Here is a 22,063-nt window from a genome sequence, read left to right on the forward strand (position 1 = left end):
TACAAATGCCAAGAATGGGAGAGTTGAGCTAAACACAACATTATTTGGAGCATTATCACATTATCTCTAAAACCTATACCAATTGTGATCCAACAACAGATGCTAATGCAATATTAATGAGAATGGTTTTTATGTAATTTTTTAAAAAAATGGATTTGATATTGTAAAATTTTGTAACAAATTTGGTAGGATTTTATCATTTAAAATGAAGAACATGGATGAGATGGTCGAAATTTCTTATGCTTACCCAAAGAGGTAGGCTTAGAGGTTGGGAGGTGTAGGGATGACCACAAGATGATTATAACAACTTAAGAAATTATGTGGCTAAGATTTGTTTCTTTGAAATTAGGAGTGAGGATAAGATGGTGAGTGTTTATTAAGTTCATAAAGATCTAAGGTTGAGGTTAAGGTTAAAGCTCTTACCAATAGGATAAGAGAGTGTATGAAAAAGGACAAATGAAGAGTTGGATGTCATGCTACTTAGATGGCATGAATAGTGATAAATGTGGAAATGGATAAAGGAGTGTCGGTTAAAATTGAATAATAAAAAGCATATAGGTGCGAGATTAATATATGAAGATTTTTTTATATAGAATGGTTTTCGCTTGGACCGGTGGTTTGAGTTTTTGATATGGATTGGATATTGTTGCCTTAGCTTAGTGACCATGGTTTAGGCTCCAGTTAGCTATGACTTGAGCTTAGATTAACCTTGACTTGGTCTTGAGTTTGCTAGGGTTCGGATTTGGCTAGCTACGTTTTGGGATTGGTTGGTTATGGGTTGGTTTGACTAGTCGTGGCTTGACCTATTGGAATCGGTTTGCCTATGAGTTTCGACTCCATTTGGCAAAGTTTTTAGATGGTATGGTGGTATTTGGTAAAAAATCGAAAAGCTATTTTGGCTTTATCAGAAAACTGAAAAGGTCTATTTGAAAAAAAGTTCTATTTTGAAGCTTCTTTCCAAAAGTGCATCCATCCCATGTTGGAAAGCTGTTTTGATTTTAATAAAAAAAAATTTATGATCAAAATACGCACCAACAAATCTCATAATTATATCTTACATCAATAATTTCATAATATATTATTATACTACAAATATAATATAATAATAAATTAACAATAAATTATATGATTGTAGTAAAATATAATTATAATATAATATATTCTTATATTTAGAAAAAGCTCTATTTTGGAGCTTCTTCCCAAAAGTGCATCCATTCCTTGTTGGAAAGCTGTTTTGATTTTAATAAAAAAATTTTATGACCAAAATATGCACCAACAAATCTCATGATTATATTTTATATCTATAATTTCATAATATATTATTATACTATAAATATAATATAATAATAAATTAATAATATATTATATGATTGTAGTAAAATATAATTATAATATAATATATTCTTATATTTTATTATAAGCATAATATAACATATTATTACAATCATAATTTTATATTATTATAATAATAATAATAGTCATATTATCATAATATATGATATTATTATAATACTGGTAATATAATATACGATTAATAATATAAAAAATAATATATTAGATTATATTATATTCTATTATCTGATTATATCATAATAATATTATATTCCATTATAATATACGATCTTTCAACCCATCGCGAGGGTCCCCATCCCGTTTCCCCTTCCTTTCATCTCCCGACGACGCCCGCTCCGCCTTTTGCTCCATGCTCCTCCACGGCGTGCCCGCTCTCCGACCGCACCCTCCCTCTTCCATCAAGGGTCCGCCCGTGCGATCCCTCCCCTCCGTTGCTCGCTTCCTCCACACCCTCGCCTTCAAAATCCCCTTTCAGCCCACCGACATCTTCATCGCCTCCGCCATTGTTGATGCGCACGCCAAGTACGCCCTCCTCCCGAACGCCCGCCGACTGATCGACGAGATGGCCCAAAACAACGTCCTCTCCAAGACCGTCCTCATCTACAGCCTTGCCCAAAATCCGCGCTAATCCAACGACTTCACCTGCTCTCATGTCGTCCGCATCTGCAGCAGCGCCACCCTCCTCGACCTTGGCTGCCAAGTCTATGCCTGCTGCCTCAAGTCCGGCTACAATGCCTTACCCTTCGTTTGGCAGCTCCTCAACTCTCCCTACTAGAAATGCAGCCTCGACCATCCCCACCAGTGCCTGATGAAATGCCCGAAAGGAACCTCGGTGTGTTATTCTAATCACCTTTGCCCAGCATGGCCACACCCATGCTGCCTTCGACAACTTCCTCCTTGCAGCCCGACTACACATTTGTCTGTTTGTTTTTTGTTTTTTTTTGGGTACATCTCACACTAGTCTTATATGAGCATTGCCATCTGAATCAAAAAATAAAATATTTCAAAAAAATAGAGCATCAGATACAAAACGGGTCTAGAGAATCTCTCTAAAATAGTGAGCAACAAAGAAAACGACCCAACCAGCGGCTCTATTTGTCATTCAGAGCACATGTACAATCTAAAAGGCATCACACTCTCTCAGTAGCATTCATATGTCTTCTAGAAGTGGCTGGTCGAATACTTTCGGCCCCTTCTGTAGAATCCACTCAGAATAATGCTTTCGATCTCCGACTACACATTTGTATGCTTTCTCAGTGCTTGCACCAAATAAAAACCTATTTACATCGTTTTAGAGAAAGAATAACCATGAGGCATCTTGCATTGTTTCCATTATTTAAAATAATTATTTAGATTTATTTCTTTTTAATCTACAAATTAATTGCGATTTCTATTAAATTATTATTAATATCTTTTATTTTTATATATATTTATTCTTATTTTACTAATATATTTAGATTGAGGATATGTGTTGGCGTGGGGCTACTTTATACCCTTCTGAAATGGTGACGACACTTCTTTTAGATATTCCGACCGAATAGGTCCTACATGCTTGCATTTCCCAGCTGCTACTCCAAACAAAAGAAGTGACGGTGCATCGTACTCAAACAATGCAATTCCAGCTTCACGCAACATCTTTTATAGCAGCCAGTTTCTAATTGAAAGGAACCAAACGATCCCTAAATTTGTGAACCCGAAACTTAAGAAAGTAACACTATAACCAATACATTCTCAAAAAACGGTCAACCAAACTTCTATGCACTCATGATGTGAACTTCGAAAAATTTAGATTTGGATCCATTTTCAAGGCAAATTATGGTTCAAACATATAACCGTCAACCATCAATGTCATTCTTTATCGCTGCGGATCCACCGCGATAGCACGAGCAATGCCCCCGCGTGCGACCCACACCAAATAAAATCTACAGAAAGGACACGCATCTATCCGCCGTTCAAAGGTCCCAAACCCCACCACCCGGGGTCCAAACCTTAGTGCCCCAAACGGCGTCGCTTGCGTGCCGTCCACGACCTTTCTTGCCTTCCCCACATGCTTTTCCCTCGCCTCTAAGCGATCCGCCCCTTCTTCCGGATCAACACGCAGCAAGTTCTACAAACCCTTTCCCGCCACGTAAGCAAAATAGGTGGCCTCACAAAAACTTCATATGGATCCACTCCAATCAACGGTAGATCCCCAGTTTCATAGAAGCTAACATCTACCTGATCTTAGAGAGAGAAAGCGGTGCTGGCATTGACCCACTTCCTTATCGCGCACAGCTTCAACCTCAAGCTTTGCCTTCCCCCCCGCCCTCTACCTGTCTCTCACTCACTGTAGCGAATTCCAATAATTTCTAAAGATTTTTTAGGGTTTCTCAATTCCTCTCCCAGATCTCTCATAGAGGGTTTGCTTTGCTCTCTATCCTCCGATCCGCCGCCGCCGAGCCTCAGATCCTTATTCCTTTGATGAATGGCTTCCGGGTCTCTGGTGGGCGGCGCCGCCGGCGGCGAAGGTTCCCGGGAGAAGCACCGGTGGACGGCGGATAGCAAGGTCTACACCCGCAAGTCCCACAGCAAGAACCACCCCAAGCCCTCCAGCGGCGCGACCGGCTCTGACGCCCCGCGCCCGCCCCCGCCTGCCCCCTCCTCCAAGCAAACCCTCGCCACTACCACCGATGACGTCCACTCCTCGCTCCAGCAGCCCCCTCTGCCGCCCCATCACCGCCGCCCCCGGTCCGCCGCCTCGGACGACAACGCCTCCAGCCTCAACCACGGCCCGCCGCCGGACCCCTCCAAGAACCACTCCAGCCGCCGCTCCCCCAATGGCCAGCACCGCGTCGTCACCATCAGCCTCGCCGCTCGGCCTCGCCACGAAGTCCGGGTGCTCCGCCGGCGGCTCATCGCGGAGCTCGAGCAGGTCCGCTCCCTGGTCAAGAGGTTCGAGGCCCGCGAATCCCAGCCTTCCACCACCGCCGCCCCGGCCTCCCAGCTCTCTGTCAACGAAGTCATCACACCTCTCTCTTCCAAGAGAGCTGCCGCGAATTCGGAGGCAGCATCCACCACGGCGGCCCCGCTCCGCCGCCAGCTTGGCGTCTCGGTGCCAGAAAATAGCGTCGATGAGCCGTTGGAGAAGGAGAAGCGGACGCCCAAGGCCAACCAGTTGTACCGGAACTCGGATTTCGTCCTTGGAAAGGAGAAGTTCCCGGTGCCGGAGCTTCACGGTCACAAGAAATCAAAGGCCAATGGAAGCAAGAAGCATTCGATGGGAGAGATGGACTGCGGCGCTCAAATGGTCGACAAGATGCTCGACGCCCACGCCTTAAATAGCTGCAGCGCTCTGCTCCAGAAGCTCATGAAGCACAAGTATGCGTGGGTGTTCAACACGCCAGTTGACGTGAAGGGCCTCGGCCTAAATGATTACTACAACATCATCAAGCACCCAATGGACCTCGGCACCGTGAAGTCCCGGCTATCCAAGAACTGGTACAAGACCCCCTCAGAGTTCGCTGAGGACGTCAGACTTACCTTCCGCAATGCTGTGACCTATAATCCCAAGGGTCAGGATGCCCACTTCATGGCTGAGCAGCTCTCCCAAATCTTCGAGCAACGGTGGCCTGCTATTGAGGCTGAGTACACCTATCTCTCACATCCCCCGCCTCCGACCATAACCACCACCAAGAAGGCTCAGCAGGTTGACATGCGAAGGACCCTCGAGATGTTGGACTCCACTGTCCACACCATGCTGGTCGATTTGAAGCCCCAACAGGTGAATTATACCCGACATTTAGGTCGGCCTCCAGCCTTGAAGAAGCCAAAGGCTAAGGACCCAAACAAGAGGGATATGACATTTGAGGAGAAGCAGCGGCTGAGCCGTCGTCTGCAGAGCCTGCCATCAGAGAAGCTAGACAATATCGTGCAGATTATCAAGAAGAGAAACTCCTCTCTAAGCCAGCATGATGATGAAATTGAGGTGGATATCGACAGTGTGGATGCAGAGACTCTTTGGGAGCTTGATAGATTTGTGACCAATTATAAAAAGAGTCTTAGTAAGAACAAGAGGAAGGCTGAGCTTGCCAATCTAGCCAGAGCACAGGCCAAGCACCAAACCCAGGAAAGAATGCAGGAAAAGGTATGGGTTAGAGAATCTCGGGCTAATAGCTATCTATTTGCTTGAATTTACCCATTAACCTTTTGTCTATAATTTCTTCTAGATTCCTGATGCTGGTGTTCTGGAAGTTCCCAAGGAAAGCAAGACAGGTAAATTTATTGATTGCACTTGTTTTTGGCTGTTATATTTGTTTCTTCATGAGTTATATTCTGATTGTGCAAATGTTGTAAAAACAACAGTGGATGGAGAGAATGCTGCATCTATGTCTCTGGTTGGAGGAGAAAAAAAAGGGGCCAGTAGATCAAATAGCTCAACCAGCTCTAGTAGTGACTCAGGATCCTCCTCCGGTGGTAATATGTTCATTGCAATGACATTTTATTAGTTTTAGAAAGCTAAATGGGGATATTTTCGGTACACTGACCTGTGTCCTTGTGAATTCTAACCCAGCCAACAATTCTCTTGTTTTCACTATGCCATCCCTTGACAAGAAAGGATTCTTGTCGTTTTCTTTTAAAAAAACCTAATATTGCTTATAAGCTCATATGATCACTAGGAGTATCCTTTTGTGTCCAGCAGTTCTTGTGAGTTTGATTTATTTAATATTTAATTGATATATCCACTTATAGCTGAGATGATTTGCAGATTCTGATAGTGAAAGTTCCTCAGGATATGGATCCGATGCAGCGCATTCACCTAGGACATGAATGGTTAAAAGCAGGTAGGGATCTTTTTTTTATAAAAAAAAATTTAGCATTTAGTACTTTAGGCTGTGTTTACTTGGAGAATAAGAAAAATTGAAATAGTGAAAGTTGTGCCTGTTGGCATAGTTGTTCCACTAGTTGTGCCTGTCTGGCTAGAAATTTGTAGTCCTGTCTGGCATAGCTAATTGTGTTGTTTGGCTGCGGTACGATGTAAAAGCTTGCTTTTGGCATAAGATGGATAAGTGACATTTTTACCCTTATCATCTATCATTGACTTGCATATCTTAAGGTATTTTGTTAAAATAAATATTCAAGCAACCAGTGAGTGTGCTAATAATATGAATATATAAGCACGACATATAAGCATGGAAAAAAATGTAATGCTTATAATTCAACTACATATGATTTCTAAAATGACAATTACCTTACCACAATCCCAAATAAAATTAGTAACATGTTTTTATGATACGATGGGTAAATGATATGCTCACCTTTGTCTGTTGTCTTTTCTTTCTTTCTTTTTTCTCAAATTTACAAGATAAAATGGGGAGGGGAACCCAATAAGATTCACCTTTATTATGAGAAAATGTTCCAAATAAATAATTCACCTTTGTTCTTCTTCACCTTTGTTATAAAATTCTCTTCCGCATTCCCAACTAACTCATATTAATCCACTTAGATGTACACACATTTATGAAGGTGAGGAATGAAGGGTAGTTTTGGCCATTGAAAAAAAATAAGGCTGGGATAGATTGAAGCATTTGTGAAAAGAATAGCTTATGATAGGGTTCTCTTGGAATAGTTATGCCTGTCATGAGATGCTTTGACCGGCATAACTAGTTCTCATTTATGCGAGTTTCTTAAGGCTGCCTGGCAAGCATAAGCCTTAGTCTAGGCCTTACGTCTGCCTTAAGCCCCGAACTAATGCGGCCTTAGAGTTCTTTTTTAGGTATTGGTGATTAAAGATAGCTCTAAGATTTGTAGCATATCAAGCTCAACTCAACATTTTTTTTGATCATCTTTTCAATTTGAAAATGAACGGCGAAGTATGATTCCCTTTTTATTGTCAAAATACTAAGCATATTTTAATACTTATTCATTTAAGATATGTCTCTCTTTGAAGATAATGCTGACAAAATCAAAATTTTTTACTTGGGTGCATGAATAGAATTGGTTCTCTTTGCAAGGATATGTTTTTTGGTGTTTTACTTATTAGTATAATTTGTTGGAAAAATGATTGCTATTTAGTTGAGTTCTAGATTTGCATGAGCATGTAGATAATATCATCTATCCATATTCATGCAAGGATCCCACCATGCCTGTGTGGGTCCAAGCAGTGAGCTGTGTGTGTCTGTGTGTGTTGGGGGGATGTCCATGTAATGAGTTGTGTATATGTGTATGTTGGGGGGATGTCCATGTAATGAGTTGTGTATATGTGTATGTTTGGGGGATGTCCATGTAATGAGCTGTGTGTGTGTGATTTCATTGACATGCATGTTTATAGCATTCCGAAGTTGAAAGGTATGACATCTTTGATGTGCGTGTTTCCTTGAAAAATCCACTCATGAGTTAAACATGCTACTGCTACTTGTACTTGGAGAGAGTAAGACGAATGATTATCTTAGTCAAAGACTATAGAGGCCTATAGTTTCTAACACCCATTAGGTTTATAAGTAACATCCATGCTGTCCCGAACTGAACTTTTTATGGTGGATAACTACATCAACTAATTGATACCATTTGAAGTGGTAGTGCACAATAGAACTAAAAATGGTAATTTTGCAAAACCATAAAATTAGTATATTTAAAGAGGCATGTAGGTATGCACATAGGAAGTTATCAGGATATCAAGTTTCCATGTCTATTCTTGTTGCAAAGCAACTGTGGAATGGCTAAGTTATAATGGAAGACTGGCTCTTTGTTTTGAAGGGTGTAAGAAAGTGGTTTGTGAAGAATATTTTACTAATAATATATTTTTTCGTTGAAGGACAGATTTCTCTAGAGATGCATATGAGTAGTGGATTTATTTGATAACCTAATTTGTTTTGGCGGTACCACTTTTTCTATGTTTTAGAAAACCAAGTAGGGGGAGCTTATAAGCGAGGGCCCAATTTCATTTGAGTGAAGATTTATGTGGTATAATAATCTAAAATGATTTTCGAACTAGTTTTCAATGGAACTAATGATAACCTTATTAAGAAGAGTGGCCAACACTTATACTAATTATAACCAAGGAATGTGGAACTATCCCAAACCGCCCAGTTCAAGGCGTACCAAGCCTGCCCGATGGCGCATCGGAATGGTTCCAGCATTCAAAATGAGAAATCAATAGGAGGGGGAGAGAGGGAAGGAAAGAGAGGAAAAGAGAGAGAGGGAGAGGAAGGGAGAGGGAGAGGGAGAGGGAGAGGGAGAGGGAAGAAGGGCCGGAGCAGGGGCTCCTCCCTTCAGACCCCTATTCCGAAAGAATCAGGGGCAGAATCAGGGGTCTGGAGGGCGGAGCCTCTGCTCCAGCCCTCTGCTGTCCTTCGACGCCCTTTGGTCTCTCCCTCCTTTCTTCCCTCGCCCTCCCCTTCTCTCTTTTTTCTTCTCTCTTGTTCTCTCTCGCCCTCTCTGCTATGTCGGTACGGGTCCGACACAGAATGATATGCGGGCATACTGAACCATGCTGCTGGCCGACTGGTACGGGCTCCAATACTGGCACGGCGAACCTTGATTCTAATAATTTTTGCTAACGATACTAATTATAACTTAACAATGGCTTAAATGACTAAGATTATAAGCTTACAACCATGTTTGGAGTTCATTATTTATGTGTGTATGCACAGGTTTTTACTCTACAGCTCATTGCAACCTATCATAATTCAAACGTACAAATAGAATCTTTTTGGCATTTCAATAATCCTTAGCCACTATCAGTTTGAGGGCGTATGGTGTATCATATCTGTTAGCAAAGAACCACTTTTTGTTGTTTGGCATGTTACAGAGGCTTACTTTGGGGAAAAAATGCTAGATTACAAAACTTAGGTTGGAGGATGAAGAGGATGGAGCACTGGAGATGGATGGTTAGGGAGGAGAGCAGCAGGGGTACATCACTTTTTGGCATTGTAGGATGCTTATTGCATGTCCTTACCTTTGGTTTCTGACATAAGGTTGATTTGATTTCATTTTCAAAATCTAATTTTTAGGGCTTTGCTATGCCACATGTTATAAGGGATTCTAGTCAACTAAACAATCAGTTATGGAACCCTGAAGCCATGTTTATTTGGTTAATGCCAAATTGTATTATCTAAAAACTGCCTGTACTGGCGTAACCTGAAACCTAAACATTAAGTTATTTCCATTGTACACTATAATATCTAACAATCATGCCAGATGCATACTGTGATAATCTACATCCACAACCTGCAATTAGATGTGATTGTCATTGTGTTGTTAATTGGTTATAGCTTGTGGAGTGCTTTAGAAATTCTTTGGTAAAGGAGCATATATCTTAAGGAGAGTAGATTTTTTCAATATCTAAAAGCCAACTACTTCCTACTCCAATCTGCCAAGACATGATCATGTTCTAATTACCATTGTTTTGCCTGGTGGCAATCATTGTCAGATCATGAACTGGGGACTCATTTTTTTTGGTTAGCATATGTGAATGTTTGAATTATGTAGGTGATATCACTCTTTCTAGCAATATGCTGCACTTTGTTGAACATCGAGGAAGCTTTCTTGATAGTCCTCTATCTTTAGCCAAGGAATTGCATGACTCAAATCTTTTTCCAATCTGGAGGGGTGGGTGAAATGATGAAATTGAACATGTATTTATTTTCAGAAAAGAAAGGCCTTTTAATTTTTCCATAGTACTGTCTTGTTGTGTAACTGATTTACCATGTATTATTTCCAGGAGATTATTTTAGTAGTTTTGTCAGATTGGGATCAGTAATTTCAGATCCAGAGGTATCAGGAAACTTGCAAGTGTACAATTTCTCCCATATTGAGGTGCAATAGGAAGGCTTACTAGACAGCGAAGGCAGTGGTTAGTTTTTCATAATTGGATGATGTAACATGCATTGAAATAAATCCCTGTTGTGTCACTGTGGCACCCAATCTGGCTACTAGTTGATATTTTGAAGAACTGCAGACTGTACTGGCCCATAGGTTTAATTCTGGCAATTTCATTTTGCTTGTCTTGGTTTACTTTCAGGCAAATGATTAAACATGCTGGATCCTTTTGTGGGGGAAAAATTGCATCAAGCGGCGCTATGCTTATTCCTTATCTAGAATGAAACAGAGCTGTGGTTTAAAATTTGATCTGAAGTTTATTGCATGTAGAAACTAATATCATTAGAGGCATACTGTTTATTGAATGCATGAGCTTACCATGTTGCTGAGGTATTTGAAGTGAAAGGGGAAGCAGGAAACAGAAAGTTTGACCCCAATAATAGGCCTCCAGTTCTCTTAACAATTATGATCATATCAAAATATTCAATACAGCGGATTGTTTGTATTATTTTAGTGAAAGTATTATACTGCAGATGGTTTGGTGATTCTTTCTTGTTTATAATTGCCAACTTTTTTCATCATGAGTTTGTTCACAGTTATTTTCCATATTTCATTGTATTAACTTCTGGTTGTATGAATATAACATTTTATTCTTATTTCCAATTGCAGATGTTCCATGCGAAGCTGACAATCTGCATTGCCAATGAGTTTTGAGATCATTTTGCCCCAAAAGGAAGTGACCTGTAATATTGGACATCAACTTTCCCTGTGATACTGCTCTTTTATTTTCTTGTATATGCTTGTTTGATAGTTGCAGGAAAACTCTGACTGTAACCTGGTGGTCATTGGGGAGGGGAGGATGCTGGTCTTGTCAATATCATGCAAATGTGTAATGTATGATTTGTAATCTATAGATTCTGGAAGGTAGGTTTCTTTTCCAGTCTCTGATCCTTTCTCATCAATGTGGCTGCTTGACAGCATGGAAATACCAGCAGCCTCTTAATTCAGTCAGACTAACAGAATATGTTGCAAGTAAAATTGGGGGTCTGAAGTATCTTCATCAGGTTGTAAGTTAACGCATCCCATAAGGTGGAGATGGAGTTTTGCTTGAATATCCAGAATGAACCACCGCAGTGATTGGGTATCCTTTTGGGTGTATGTTTTCTTCTTTTCAGATGCTGCTGGTTGGTAGGTTCACTTGATGTTAGCTTATTAACTCCAAAGATCAAATTCTTCCACAATTTTCTTCTGATAAGACAGCGGTAAGCATATTGACGATAAGTTTGGCATCACTTCTGGACATTCCTCACTTTTCCTTGGTATATAAAGGAAATGTGCTGTGCTTTTGATGTTCAAGTAACAAACGTCAACTATTCAAAATCTTTTTGTTGCAGGTTGTTCTCTACAACCTCAGGTTGATTCAAGTGAAAAATTGCTGGCAGGAGTTGAGAAAGGGAGAGGAGAATAGAAATGAAAAATGAAAAGAGAACCTTGTATGTGAACCAAGTTTTAGGGACATTTTTTTTACTAATCTGGTTTCCTGTATCATACTTCGCAAAACAAAGAATTTATGTGGTTGAATCTAAATTTTGGAATGACTGCAATGAAAGATAATTTGAGTCTTGAATATGGACTAGCTATATACTTTGATGCAGGATAGGTAAACATCAAGTTGAAATTGAATTTTAAATATGAAAAAGGAGAGTGGTGGGGACCAGATTTTGATACAAAAATTATGTTCCTTGTGAGGGTCTTGTTTACTTCAAACTGTTGATCTTCATGTTGGTTATGATTTATGTGTGCAAATTTGGGTGCTGGAAGGTCTAGAGAGGTAGATGTCTCAACGTATTACGAGGAAGAAATACTTCTCGAATTCTGTTAGAAACATTCCTGAGATATCAGTGAACTGTTAGAAGGGCTGTAAGCTTCGTTCATGTTAATTTTGGAATACCAATGAAAGTATTGTGATATCGAGATGTCCTAGTGAGAGTACAACTACATGCTGGTGCAGTTTCCCTTTACCATGAAATGAATTGGGGGATAGCTGGTGATGAAATTAAGGGATATCTCAATACGGTGCTGAAGTTTATCTTGGTGGTAAATCATTGATCATTCAAGTGACTCTGGACCACTGGTCCAGGATGGAAGCAAGAAACGTTGATGTGAATGAATTCTACTGCCAAAAGTGTCAAAATAGGTCTTTCAGGTCCATATCTATGTTCAAGTGCTCCACCACTGCATGTTGTCCGCCAACAGAAATGTCACAATAGATGGTTGGTGGCCTGAGAGAAGATAAGTTGGTATAAGATTTGGGTCATTGAATATGTTAAGACTTCTTTTTTTTTTTTTTTCTGAGAACAAATATTTTAAGACTTCAACTTTCTTGTAAGTGACAGGTTGTTCACGTACCCCAGGGATGTCACATGTAATGCTTGTAGTGAGATAAAGCAGAAATAGTGCAATTGTAAGGTCGAGGAAATGCAGAGGCATCGAGAGTAACCCCAAAATTTTTGTTATATTATAAAGTATCAATCCCAAAATTTCAAGAGCCTAGGCTAGTGTTTTTTTTTTTTTTAAGAAAAAAAAACAGTGCAGAAATTTGTAGTTAGTACTTATTTCAGTCGCGATACATATGATGGCTCGAAACTATGGCTCGGCTCCAGGCATCTTCAACATGAACATGGTAAACTTTTTCTTTTTTCCATATAAGTCTTGAATAACATGATTAGCTAATCTAAGGCATGTTTGTTTATAAAATATGCAAAAGCTCTTGTACTCGCACAATATATTTAGTAATTATCAGGACATATCACAAAGAATCATGTCATTCCTTGAAAGTTAAAAACATATTAAAAATTTCTCACAGTTAATCTATGTTGGGGGAAAAAGTGGACCATCCCACAAGTACAATTAAAGCACCCAAATCCGACAGCAAGACCGAGCTCATGCAACCGAGCTCAGAAGGTTGAGCTCATGCAGCCGAGCTCCGAAGGCCGAGCTCATGCAGGCTGAGCTTAGAAGACCGAGCTCATGCAGCCGAGCTCCGAAGGTCGAGCTCATGCAGCCGAGCTCAGAAGACCGAGCCCATGCAGGCCGAGCTCAACCAGCCGAGCTCATGCAGGCCGAGCTCAGAAGGCCGAGCTCATGAAGACTGAGCTCATGCAAGCCGAGCTCACGCAGGCCGAGCTCAGAAGGCCGAGCTCATGAAGAGTTCATGCAGCCGAGCTCCGAAGGCCGAGCTCATGCAGGCCGAGCTCATGCAGCCGAGCTTAGAAGACCAAGCTCATGCAAGCCGAGCTCAAGCAACCGAGCTCAGAAGACCGAGCTCATGCAGCCGAGCTCATGCAGGCCGAGCCCAGAAGGCCGAGCTCGTCGTCCACGCACTGCGGCCATGCCCTGCAGCAGTCTCACCGCACCATGCTTTACTTGCCGGCCACGCCACGACATATTAACTAGGAACCATACCCTGCTACGACTGTCAACCATTAAATGCGCACGATCTCCACGGACCTCCAGCTTACTCAAAACCTCAGGCCATCCACGGCAACTCGCCGACTCACTCAATTTCGTCTAGTCACCCACGGCAACTCATTAATTCACACGATCACGCCCAATCATGATGGTAACTCATTAAATTCGCCTGGTCACATCACAGGTAACCCAGGCACCCCTCCTATAAAAGGAGAACTTCTCCCCCTTGGGAGGGGGCTAACTTCTGGTTGTGACTTCTACATACACCCAACTCCTTCTCCAAAATTAAGCCCTCCTCTGACTTAAGCATCGGAGGGCCGGCGTCGGAAATTCCGGCTACCGATTTTTTGCAGGTCCCCTGGAGGACGCCGCTCGCCGACGTACCGCCCGCACCGAAGCTCCTCGTCCTCGGCTAGTGGTCACCCCCGGGTCCAATTTCCAGCAACAGTTAGCGCTAGAGAAAGGGCCCGAATTGTGGCCATGAAGTTGAGAAGCAAAGGAGCCTCTAATGCCTCCCGACGTCCCCAACCAAGCCCTAGGCACTCTGTTCAAAACTCACCACCAAGACCTCCAGCGGATCCAGTCCCCCAAGTCCAACCAGAGCAGTTCAACGTGCTTGTTCAACAAGTCCAAGCACTCACTGCGGCCGTCCAAGGCCTACAGCAAGTAGAAGATCAACCTCTACTCCCTCCTCACGAGCATGAGTCCTCAGGATGCCGCTTGCGACGTCATTTTTCTGTAGAGCGTCGCCACCACCGAAGCTCCCACCGAGCTCGACCCCCAAGCCGGGAGAGCTTGTCGCGCATCCATTATCCTGAGAGTTTGCACCGAAGCCTGACGCCTTGAGTACGGGAGCACCCATCTAAGGCAGGGTCTGCCCCATGCCAAGTTGCAACAGGAGCCCCACCCGAGCTTGGCAGAAAAGTCGAGGACTTGGAGCGGCAGATACAAATGCTTCAAAACCGAGGCCCGAAGCGATACGCCGACCTTGACTTTACAACAGAGTCTTCATTCCCTCGATGGATCATGGATGAGTCAATCCTCCAGAGGTTCAAGATGCCACAGATTGAGCCATAACTCATCCGATCCTCTGGATCATTTGGATAGCTACAAGACCCTTATGACACTCCAAGGAGCCACAGACGCTCTACTCTGCAAAGCCTTTCCAGCAACTCTCCGCAAGGCAACTCGTCTTTGGTTCTCCAGACTAAAGCCCAGCTCAATTCTCTCCTTTGAATAGTTGGGCAGGCAGCTCGCCACCCATTTTGCCGCTAGCCGGCGTCAGCACCGGACCTCGGATTCTCTCTTTGCCATCAAGCAGAAGGAGGGAGAATCCTTAAAAGACTACATCAATCGCTTTACCTCGGCCACATGGGAGGTTCGCGATCTCGACCAGTCAATCGCCATGTCGGCATTGAAGACTGGGGCTCGGTCCTACAAATTTCTCTTCTCCATCGAGAAGAGCTTTCCTGTCGACTTTCTTGAAATGTTGGCCGGAGCTTGCAAGTACGCCAAGGCTGAGAAAGCCATGGCCTCTTGGCGGGAGGCAGCCGAATGACCTGCCAAGATGCAGAAGAAGCGCCAGGAGGAGCACTCCCAACCAAGCAGTAGATTCCCCTGGCATGAGAAAGAGCCTCCTTGGCCCGAGAGCCTAGCTCGCCCGAGGTCTCTCCTCCAAAAGTTTCAGACATACACTCCCCTCACATCCACCCGAGCAGAGATCCTCATGGAGATTGAGGGTCAGGGCTACCTCCGACCTTCATTGAGAATGCGACCGACAGAGTCGCGGAAGTACTCGAAAAAGCACTGCCACTTCCACCGAGATCACGACCATGATACGGAGGATTGCTACGAGCTCCGTGATGAGATCGAGACACTTGTCCGCCGAGATCGGTTGAGTTGTTTTATCCGCGATCATGCCTACAGGAGAGAGCCTGAGGAACAAAACCTAGTGTCACGTGATGAGCGGAACAACAACTGACCTCTCGTGGGCATCATCAATACCATCAGAAGGCGGGCGAGTAGGGACACCTGAAGCATCGAGCTCGGAAGAAAGAGCTTCCTCAAAGCATCCGTGCACTGCGAAAGTTGTTTTCTTTTCCGATGAAGACCAAAAGGGTGTTGAGCCCTCTTTATGACGACGCTGTATCTATTTCCTTCATCATTGCAAGGCTTTAAAAAGTATTTTAGTACATAATGGAAGCTCAGCTGATACCTTATTTTGTAATGCCTTCCGAAGGATGAGCACTCCTCTGGCTAGATTCACAAGAGATTCCATCCCAAGAAAGTACTATGAAGTTAAACCTTCTCATGGTCCGGGTCAGCTTAGCCTACAATGCAACTCTTGGCCAACCAAGGCAACGACGAGATCGGGTCCAGCTTGTCCAAAAAAAAAAAAAAAAAAAACAAAGCTCTTGGGTACCCATGGATCATGCATAATCATAGCTCCTCGATCTCGAGGGGAAGCGGCGCGGCCCAGAGCTCAACACGTACCGCTTAACGGCCTCCAACGACTCCCAGCCGGTGCTGAGCCAAGTCCTAAGGGACCTCGAAGCTTGGGAGCTGTTAAAATGTCTCCAAAAGGTACCTCCATCTCCAACATTGCCCTCCCTCGTCTATGTTCTCGTGCTGATGCTTACCTTCGAGCTGAGCTCTTCCGTACTTGAGCTCATCTAAGTGCTCGAGCCCTTCTGTACTCGAGCTCATCTAAGTGCTCGAGCCCTTCGGTTCTCGAGCTCATCTAAGTGCTCGAGCTCTTCCGTACTCGATCTCATCTAAGTGCTCGAGCCCTTTCGTACTCGATCTCATCTAAGTGCTCGAGCCCTTCCGTACTCGAGCTCATCTAAGTGCTCGAGCCCTTCCGTACTCGAGCTCATCTCGAGCTCTTCCGTACTCGAGCTCATCTAAGTGCTCGAGCTCTTCCGCTCTCGAGCTCATCTAAGTGATCGAGCTCTTCCGTTATACTCATCTAAGTGCTCGACGACATTTCGACGCCATTTCAATGACATTCGACGCCATTTCGACGACATTCGACGCCATTTCGATGTCACTTCGACGACATTTGACGCCACTTCGACGACTTTCGATGACATTCGACGACTTTCGATGACATTCGACGACTTCGATGCCTCCTACGACAACACTCCCTGATCTGAGTGGGGGCACCCTGCTGAGTCGACCATAAGCTAAAGAAGGCCACTGAAGTCGACCTCGGAGCAGAGTCGTTTATCTCGACTTGGACAGCTCGACTTAAGGCCGTTAGCTCCGACTGCACGAGAGGTATACCCTGCTTAGCACATACATCTCCATAGACATTTGGCTATATTATAGGACGATCGACGACTGGACTACTTCCTTCGCCCGAGCCAAAAAGTAGCTCGAACTCGGAAGTCAGGGGTAGTGTTGGGAGAAAAAGTGGACCACCCCACAAGTACAATTAAAGCACCCAAATCCGACAGCAAGACTGAGCTCATGCAGGCCAAGCTCATGCAGCCGAGCTCATGAAGACCGAGCTCATGCAAGCCGAGCTCAGAAGGCCGAGCTCATGAAGACCGAGCTCATGCAGGCCGAGCTCATGCAGTCGAGCTCAGAAGGCCAAGCTCATGCATGCTGAGCTCATGCAGGCCGAGCTCAGAAGACCAAGCCCATGCAGGCCGAGCTCAAGCAGCCGAGCTCCGAAGACCGAGCTCATGCAGGCTGAGCTCATGAAGACCGAGCTCATGCAGCCGAGCTCATGCAGGCCGAACTCATGCAGCCGAGCTCCGAAGACCGAGCTCATGCAGGCCGAGCTCAAGCAGCCGAGCTCATGTAGGCCGAGCTCAGAAGACCGAGCTCATGCAGGCCGAGCCTAGAAGGCCGAGCTCGTCGTCCACGTACTGCGGCCATGCCCTGCAGCAGTCTCACCGCACCATGCTTTGCTTGCCGGCCAGGCCATGACATATCAACCAGGGACCATACCCTGCTACGACTGTCAACCATTAAATGCGCACGATCTCCACGGACCTCCAGCTTACTCAAAACCTCAGGCCATCCACAGCAACTCGCCGACTCACTCAACTTCGTCTAGTCACCCACGGCAACTCATTAATTCACACGATCACGCCCAATCATAACGGTAACTCATTAAATTCACCTGGTCATATCACAGGTAACCCAGGCACCCTTCCTATAAAAGGAGAACTTCTCCCCCTGGGGAGGGGGATAACTTCTGGCTGTGACTTCTATATACAGTCCATCTCCTTCTCCAAATTAACCCCCCCCCCGACTTAAGCATCGGAGAACCGGCGCCGGAAACCTCGGCCACCGGCTTTTTGCAGGTTTCCGGAGGATGCCGCCCGCCGTCGCACCGGAGCTCCTCCTCCTCGGCTAGTAGTCACCCCCGGGTCCAATTTCCAGCAACAATCTACATTCAAAGTCTTTTGGAAGGATTTTGGATCGTGTCTGATCAATCTACTCTCCATCATTCCTTCTGTGAAATCTTGACTCATGCGCATATATATATATATATATATATATATATATATATATATATATATATAAAATTAGCTCCCTTAGTGAAAAGAGAAAGCAAAGGAGAAGTGAAAAGAAGGACACCGATGGATTGTCTCACAGGCGACTCTTTATGTATTTTCGTTTTTACTTGTTTTTTACGTCTAAAGATTGATGAATTCATTAGTAGGAGAATTTTTGTTTTTTTTTAATTTTTTGATTTCTATTTTAAAATTGATGCAATAATATGCATGATAAAATTTAAAAAAAAACGTATCACACAATCTTTTTTGGTGGATGCATCAGAAGATCTTTGTTCAAGCAGAATGATTATTTGGATGGTGAGCATTGTCATTCGAACGCATCGTCTGCACTCGGATCGGGATCTCAAAGCTTGAGCTTATCATTATTATAATACGTTGAGCAATAATTTCTAAAGTCCATGGTGGTCTACGTTAAGACAAACATGCATGTGTATATATATAAATAAGAGGATTGATAACCTACTTTCTGTTATGGTAGGTTATCAATTTATCTCTTTTTTTATAGACAAAAAATATCTTCACTTTTTATAGCTCTTAAGGATATTTTATGTTTTTTTTACAATTTCATATTAACTCATCCTCTCAACTCTCCAATTAATACTCTCTTTCTCTCTCTCTTTCTCTCTCCGGCATATATATATATATATATGCATATACGTACGTATATATACATACATAGATAAATATATCTATCTATATATACATACATCTACATGCATATGTACATCTATATATGTATGCATATACATAAATATACATCTATATGTGTATGAGGGAGAGAGAAAGAAAGAAGGCATTAATTGAAGGATTGAGAGGATGAGTTAATATGAGATTATAAAAAAATATAAAATATTTTTGAGTTATAAAAAATAAAGTTATTTTTGTTTAATAAAAAATAGATAGATTGGTAAAGTAGGTTATTAATTTTTTATAAATAGTTGTTTATGCTTTCTCCGGCAGTGGGGACCTGAAGTTGGATTAAAACACATCTAGATTGGACAAGGTGGAAACGAAAGTAATTTAATTATTCACCAACCGATCAATTAAATCGAGATTTTATGATTTTCGTCACCAAATCCGTTCCTTCGTTGACCTCATCGCAAGCCCCAACTTTATCTTTCGTCTTACCTTCCGTCTGTCTTGCTTAGCCGGAAACTTCCTACAAGAGCCGCACAACACCTCCTCCTTTGGTTTTACCTTAAAAAACACTCAAGAAACATCCCTCCCCCTTCGCTTCCCTTCCCTTCCCTCCTTGCCATTATCTGGCCTTTTTGTCTCGTGAAATCTTTCCGTAGAAGCAAGAAAGACGTGTTCTTCTTGTCGTTCTCCGCCGCCGAAGAAGAAGTCCCAATCCGATCCCATCTCGGTGAATCAAACATCATAGAAGAAGAAGATTAAGAAGTCAGTGGTCGAGAGAGAGAGAGAGAGAGAGAGAGAGAGAGAGGAAGAGGAGGAAGAAGAAGATGTGTTGCGAGTGCGATTGCGAGTGCCGGCCGCTGGGGTGGCTGCTGGGCCTCCCCTTCGCCCTCCTTGCTCTCCTCGTCTCCATTGTCGGCGTCGTCATCTGGATCGTCGGGTATGAAGAGTACTCCTTCCCCTTTTTTCCTCTCTTCTCCATTTTTTTTTTAAAGATGAATAAATTGGAAGGAATTATGAGCCAAATCTTTCGCAAGATTTTTGCTAGAAATTGAAGGGATTTTGTTTTTTTTTTTTGTTGGATTCTTAGGTTGTTGCTGTCGTGCATCTGCCCGTGCTGCCTGTGCGTGACGGTGGTGGTGGAGCTGGCCATCGAGCTCATCAAAGCCCCTCTCCACGTCATGGAGTGGTTCACCTCCCAGATCCCGTGTTGATCTCTACTTGGATCTTGTTCTTCTTCTCCTCCTCTTCTATCTTGCTGCGGGATGAGATTTCTTTCAGATGGGGTTTTTATGCTGCTATGCTTATGCGATCTTTTCTTTTCTTTCTCCTGTTTTATTCTCCCACAAATAATTCCCTCTTGTTTCTTGTAAATTGGCTATATATTCTTAGTGCTGGTTTCTTCGATGCCAAGAGATTTCCTCCCCTTTTGGTGAAGTTATTGCCAGGGATTTTTAGTTGATGTGTAGATAATGGCGATGGCAATATACGTTTATAATTTGGAGCAACTTAACGTGTTTGGATTGATAGATTTCGAGAGGAAGAGGAGAAAGGAGAGTGAAAAAAATTTCTGTGAGGAGGAAATTTGATAAACATAAAAAAAGGAGCGACGCAATGGATTTAGAGTTTTTTTCTCTTTCTCTGCGACCAAGAATTGGAGCAAAAGAGGAATAAAAAATAAAATAAAAAAAAATACAGATCTTTAGCGAAGAGAAATTTAAATTTTCTCGTTTGAATAGCTTGTTAGAAAAATGGAGAGAAATGGAGAAAAAGAAATCATATTATTTTCTACTGTTTTTTTCTTGTGTCCCAATTTTTTGTCTTCTCTTCCCTTAATTTGATGTTTTTTTAACTCTCTTTTTTTCCCTTAAAAGGGTGGTTTGATCTATAATCTATAGCTAGCTAAGATCTGTTAAATAATAGCACTTATGCTTATCCCGGTAAGAAAGACTCTGATGGTAGTTTTTGGACGATGAACATGGGTTTTGCAAGAAAAAAAGAGCATTACCATTTCATGCAAATAGGGAACCTTGAAAATCTCCTAACTTTTTCCCATCCTTTCATTTCAAATCTATTCCACGGAAGGATTCGGTCTTTGGTACATTCTAACAAACACGTCGTTGTTTTTTTTTTTTTTCAATTCCTCAGAGACGCGAGAATCTTGGCATCTTGTTTCAATTCTCCTCTCTTTAATACCCCTTTTGTAATAGCTCCTACAGCACTTGTAGAGTTTTATCATTACATTTTGTTCTCCAGATATACTAATCTAACGACATAGGCCTCTGCCTCTAGACAACAAAACCTAAAAAACCCAATAATTCACACATATTTTCCTACAGGTTCTAGATGCTAAAGAGAGGATTAAGACAATGAGGCCCCTACTCGTTGAAAAACTGGGTGTCCAAATCCACCAAACTTTCAGTCAAGGAAGATGCAAAGGTGCATCCACCTTTCTTAACCAGCCACTGGAAATGCTGACTGACTATTTTTGCCATGCATGATTGAAAAGAAAACATTGTGAAACCAAATACTATGCTAATTAAATAGCATGAGCAAAGTCCTACGTAAAACCAATCTTCTCAAAAGGGAATGTAGTGACTAATCCATTCGAATGATTGTTTGCAAAAATGATTATAAGAAATCTGCCTTCCATAATTACACACGACGGTGAGGATATGGATAGTTACTAATATAGAGTTGGGATCATTTGTATTGCGTATTTTGCACTATAGAAGCTGGTGTATGTTTGGATGGGTACTGATATAGATGAGTACTTTCTTTTTCTAATAATGATTCTCTCACTCTCATCACTAGTCAATTGTCCAGAGAGCTTAAGTCTTGATCATCTCATTCCGTTATAAATAATTTTTATAAACTTTCCTTTTTTAATAAAGGCCGGATAGCTTTGCCTCCCTCTTCATAAAAATAAAAATAAAAAGTCTTGGTCATCTCATGCAATTACGCAAAATTTCCACCACAAAACTCCTCTTGGAAATATGCCAAAGGCCACTGGGTTTGTTGTGCTTTAAGTCTTAAATCTTTGGCAACTGTTAAAATTATATGATTAATTAAGAGCTTGATTAATTTGTGATTGATTGTGCCAAACTTAGTTGGCTTTATCAAATTTCATGTTGATGTGCCTTTAAAGGTAAGGCCGATAGTAGGTGGCTAATGTTTGACTTTTTTTCCTGGTTTAATAGGGAGACCGTTGAATAATGTTGCTTATGCCTTGAGCGGTTGAGTTAGCTGCATTAACAATGGAGTTAGTTATAGTG

At 42.5% G+C, this 22,063-nt stretch overlaps 2 protein-coding genes across 8 annotated transcripts; both read left to right on the top strand.

Annotated features, from left to right (window-relative positions):
- Positions 1-3,632: 3,632 nt before the first annotated feature.
- LOC103696356 (transcription factor GTE4-like) lies at positions 3,633-11,776 on the top strand. Of its 7 annotated transcripts, none has more exons than XR_602388.4 (8): positions 3,633-5,476; positions 5,559-5,604; positions 5,695-5,805; positions 6,098-6,173; positions 10,819-11,043; positions 11,128-11,216; positions 11,325-11,411; positions 11,544-11,776. XR_602388.4 is itself a non-coding variant. In XM_008777954.4 (5 exons), exons 1-4 carry the CDS (start codon positions 3,818-3,820, stop codon positions 6,157-6,159), a joined length of 1,878 nt encoding a protein of 625 aa, XP_008776176.2. In that variant the 5' UTR covers positions 3,633-3,817; the 3' UTR covers positions 6,160-6,173; positions 10,819-11,769. The 7 variants fall into 7 exon arrangements, 1 of the variants encoding a protein (XP_008776176.2); XR_602389.4 differs by having other exon boundaries at positions 11,128-11,213; XR_602386.4 differs by having other exon boundaries at positions 11,128-11,411.
- A 7,477-nt stretch (positions 11,777-19,253) lies between these two features.
- LOC103699730 (signaling peptide TAXIMIN 1) lies at positions 19,254-20,250 on the top strand. Its single transcript, XM_008781733.4, has 2 exons — positions 19,254-19,728; positions 19,879-20,250. The coding sequence occupies exons 1-2, from the start codon at positions 19,616-19,618 to the stop codon at positions 20,000-20,002; spliced, it is 237 nt and encodes a 78-aa protein (XP_008779955.1). The 5' UTR covers positions 19,254-19,615; the 3' UTR covers positions 20,003-20,250.
- Positions 20,251-22,063: the final 1,813 nt, after the last annotated feature.

Source organism: Phoenix dactylifera, unplaced genomic scaffold (assembly GCF_009389715.1).
Source record: "Phoenix dactylifera cultivar Barhee BC4 unplaced genomic scaffold, palm_55x_up_171113_PBpolish2nd_filt_p 000139F, whole genome shotgun sequence".
NCBI classification, from domain to species: Eukaryota; Viridiplantae; Streptophyta; class Magnoliopsida; order Arecales; family Arecaceae; genus Phoenix; species Phoenix dactylifera.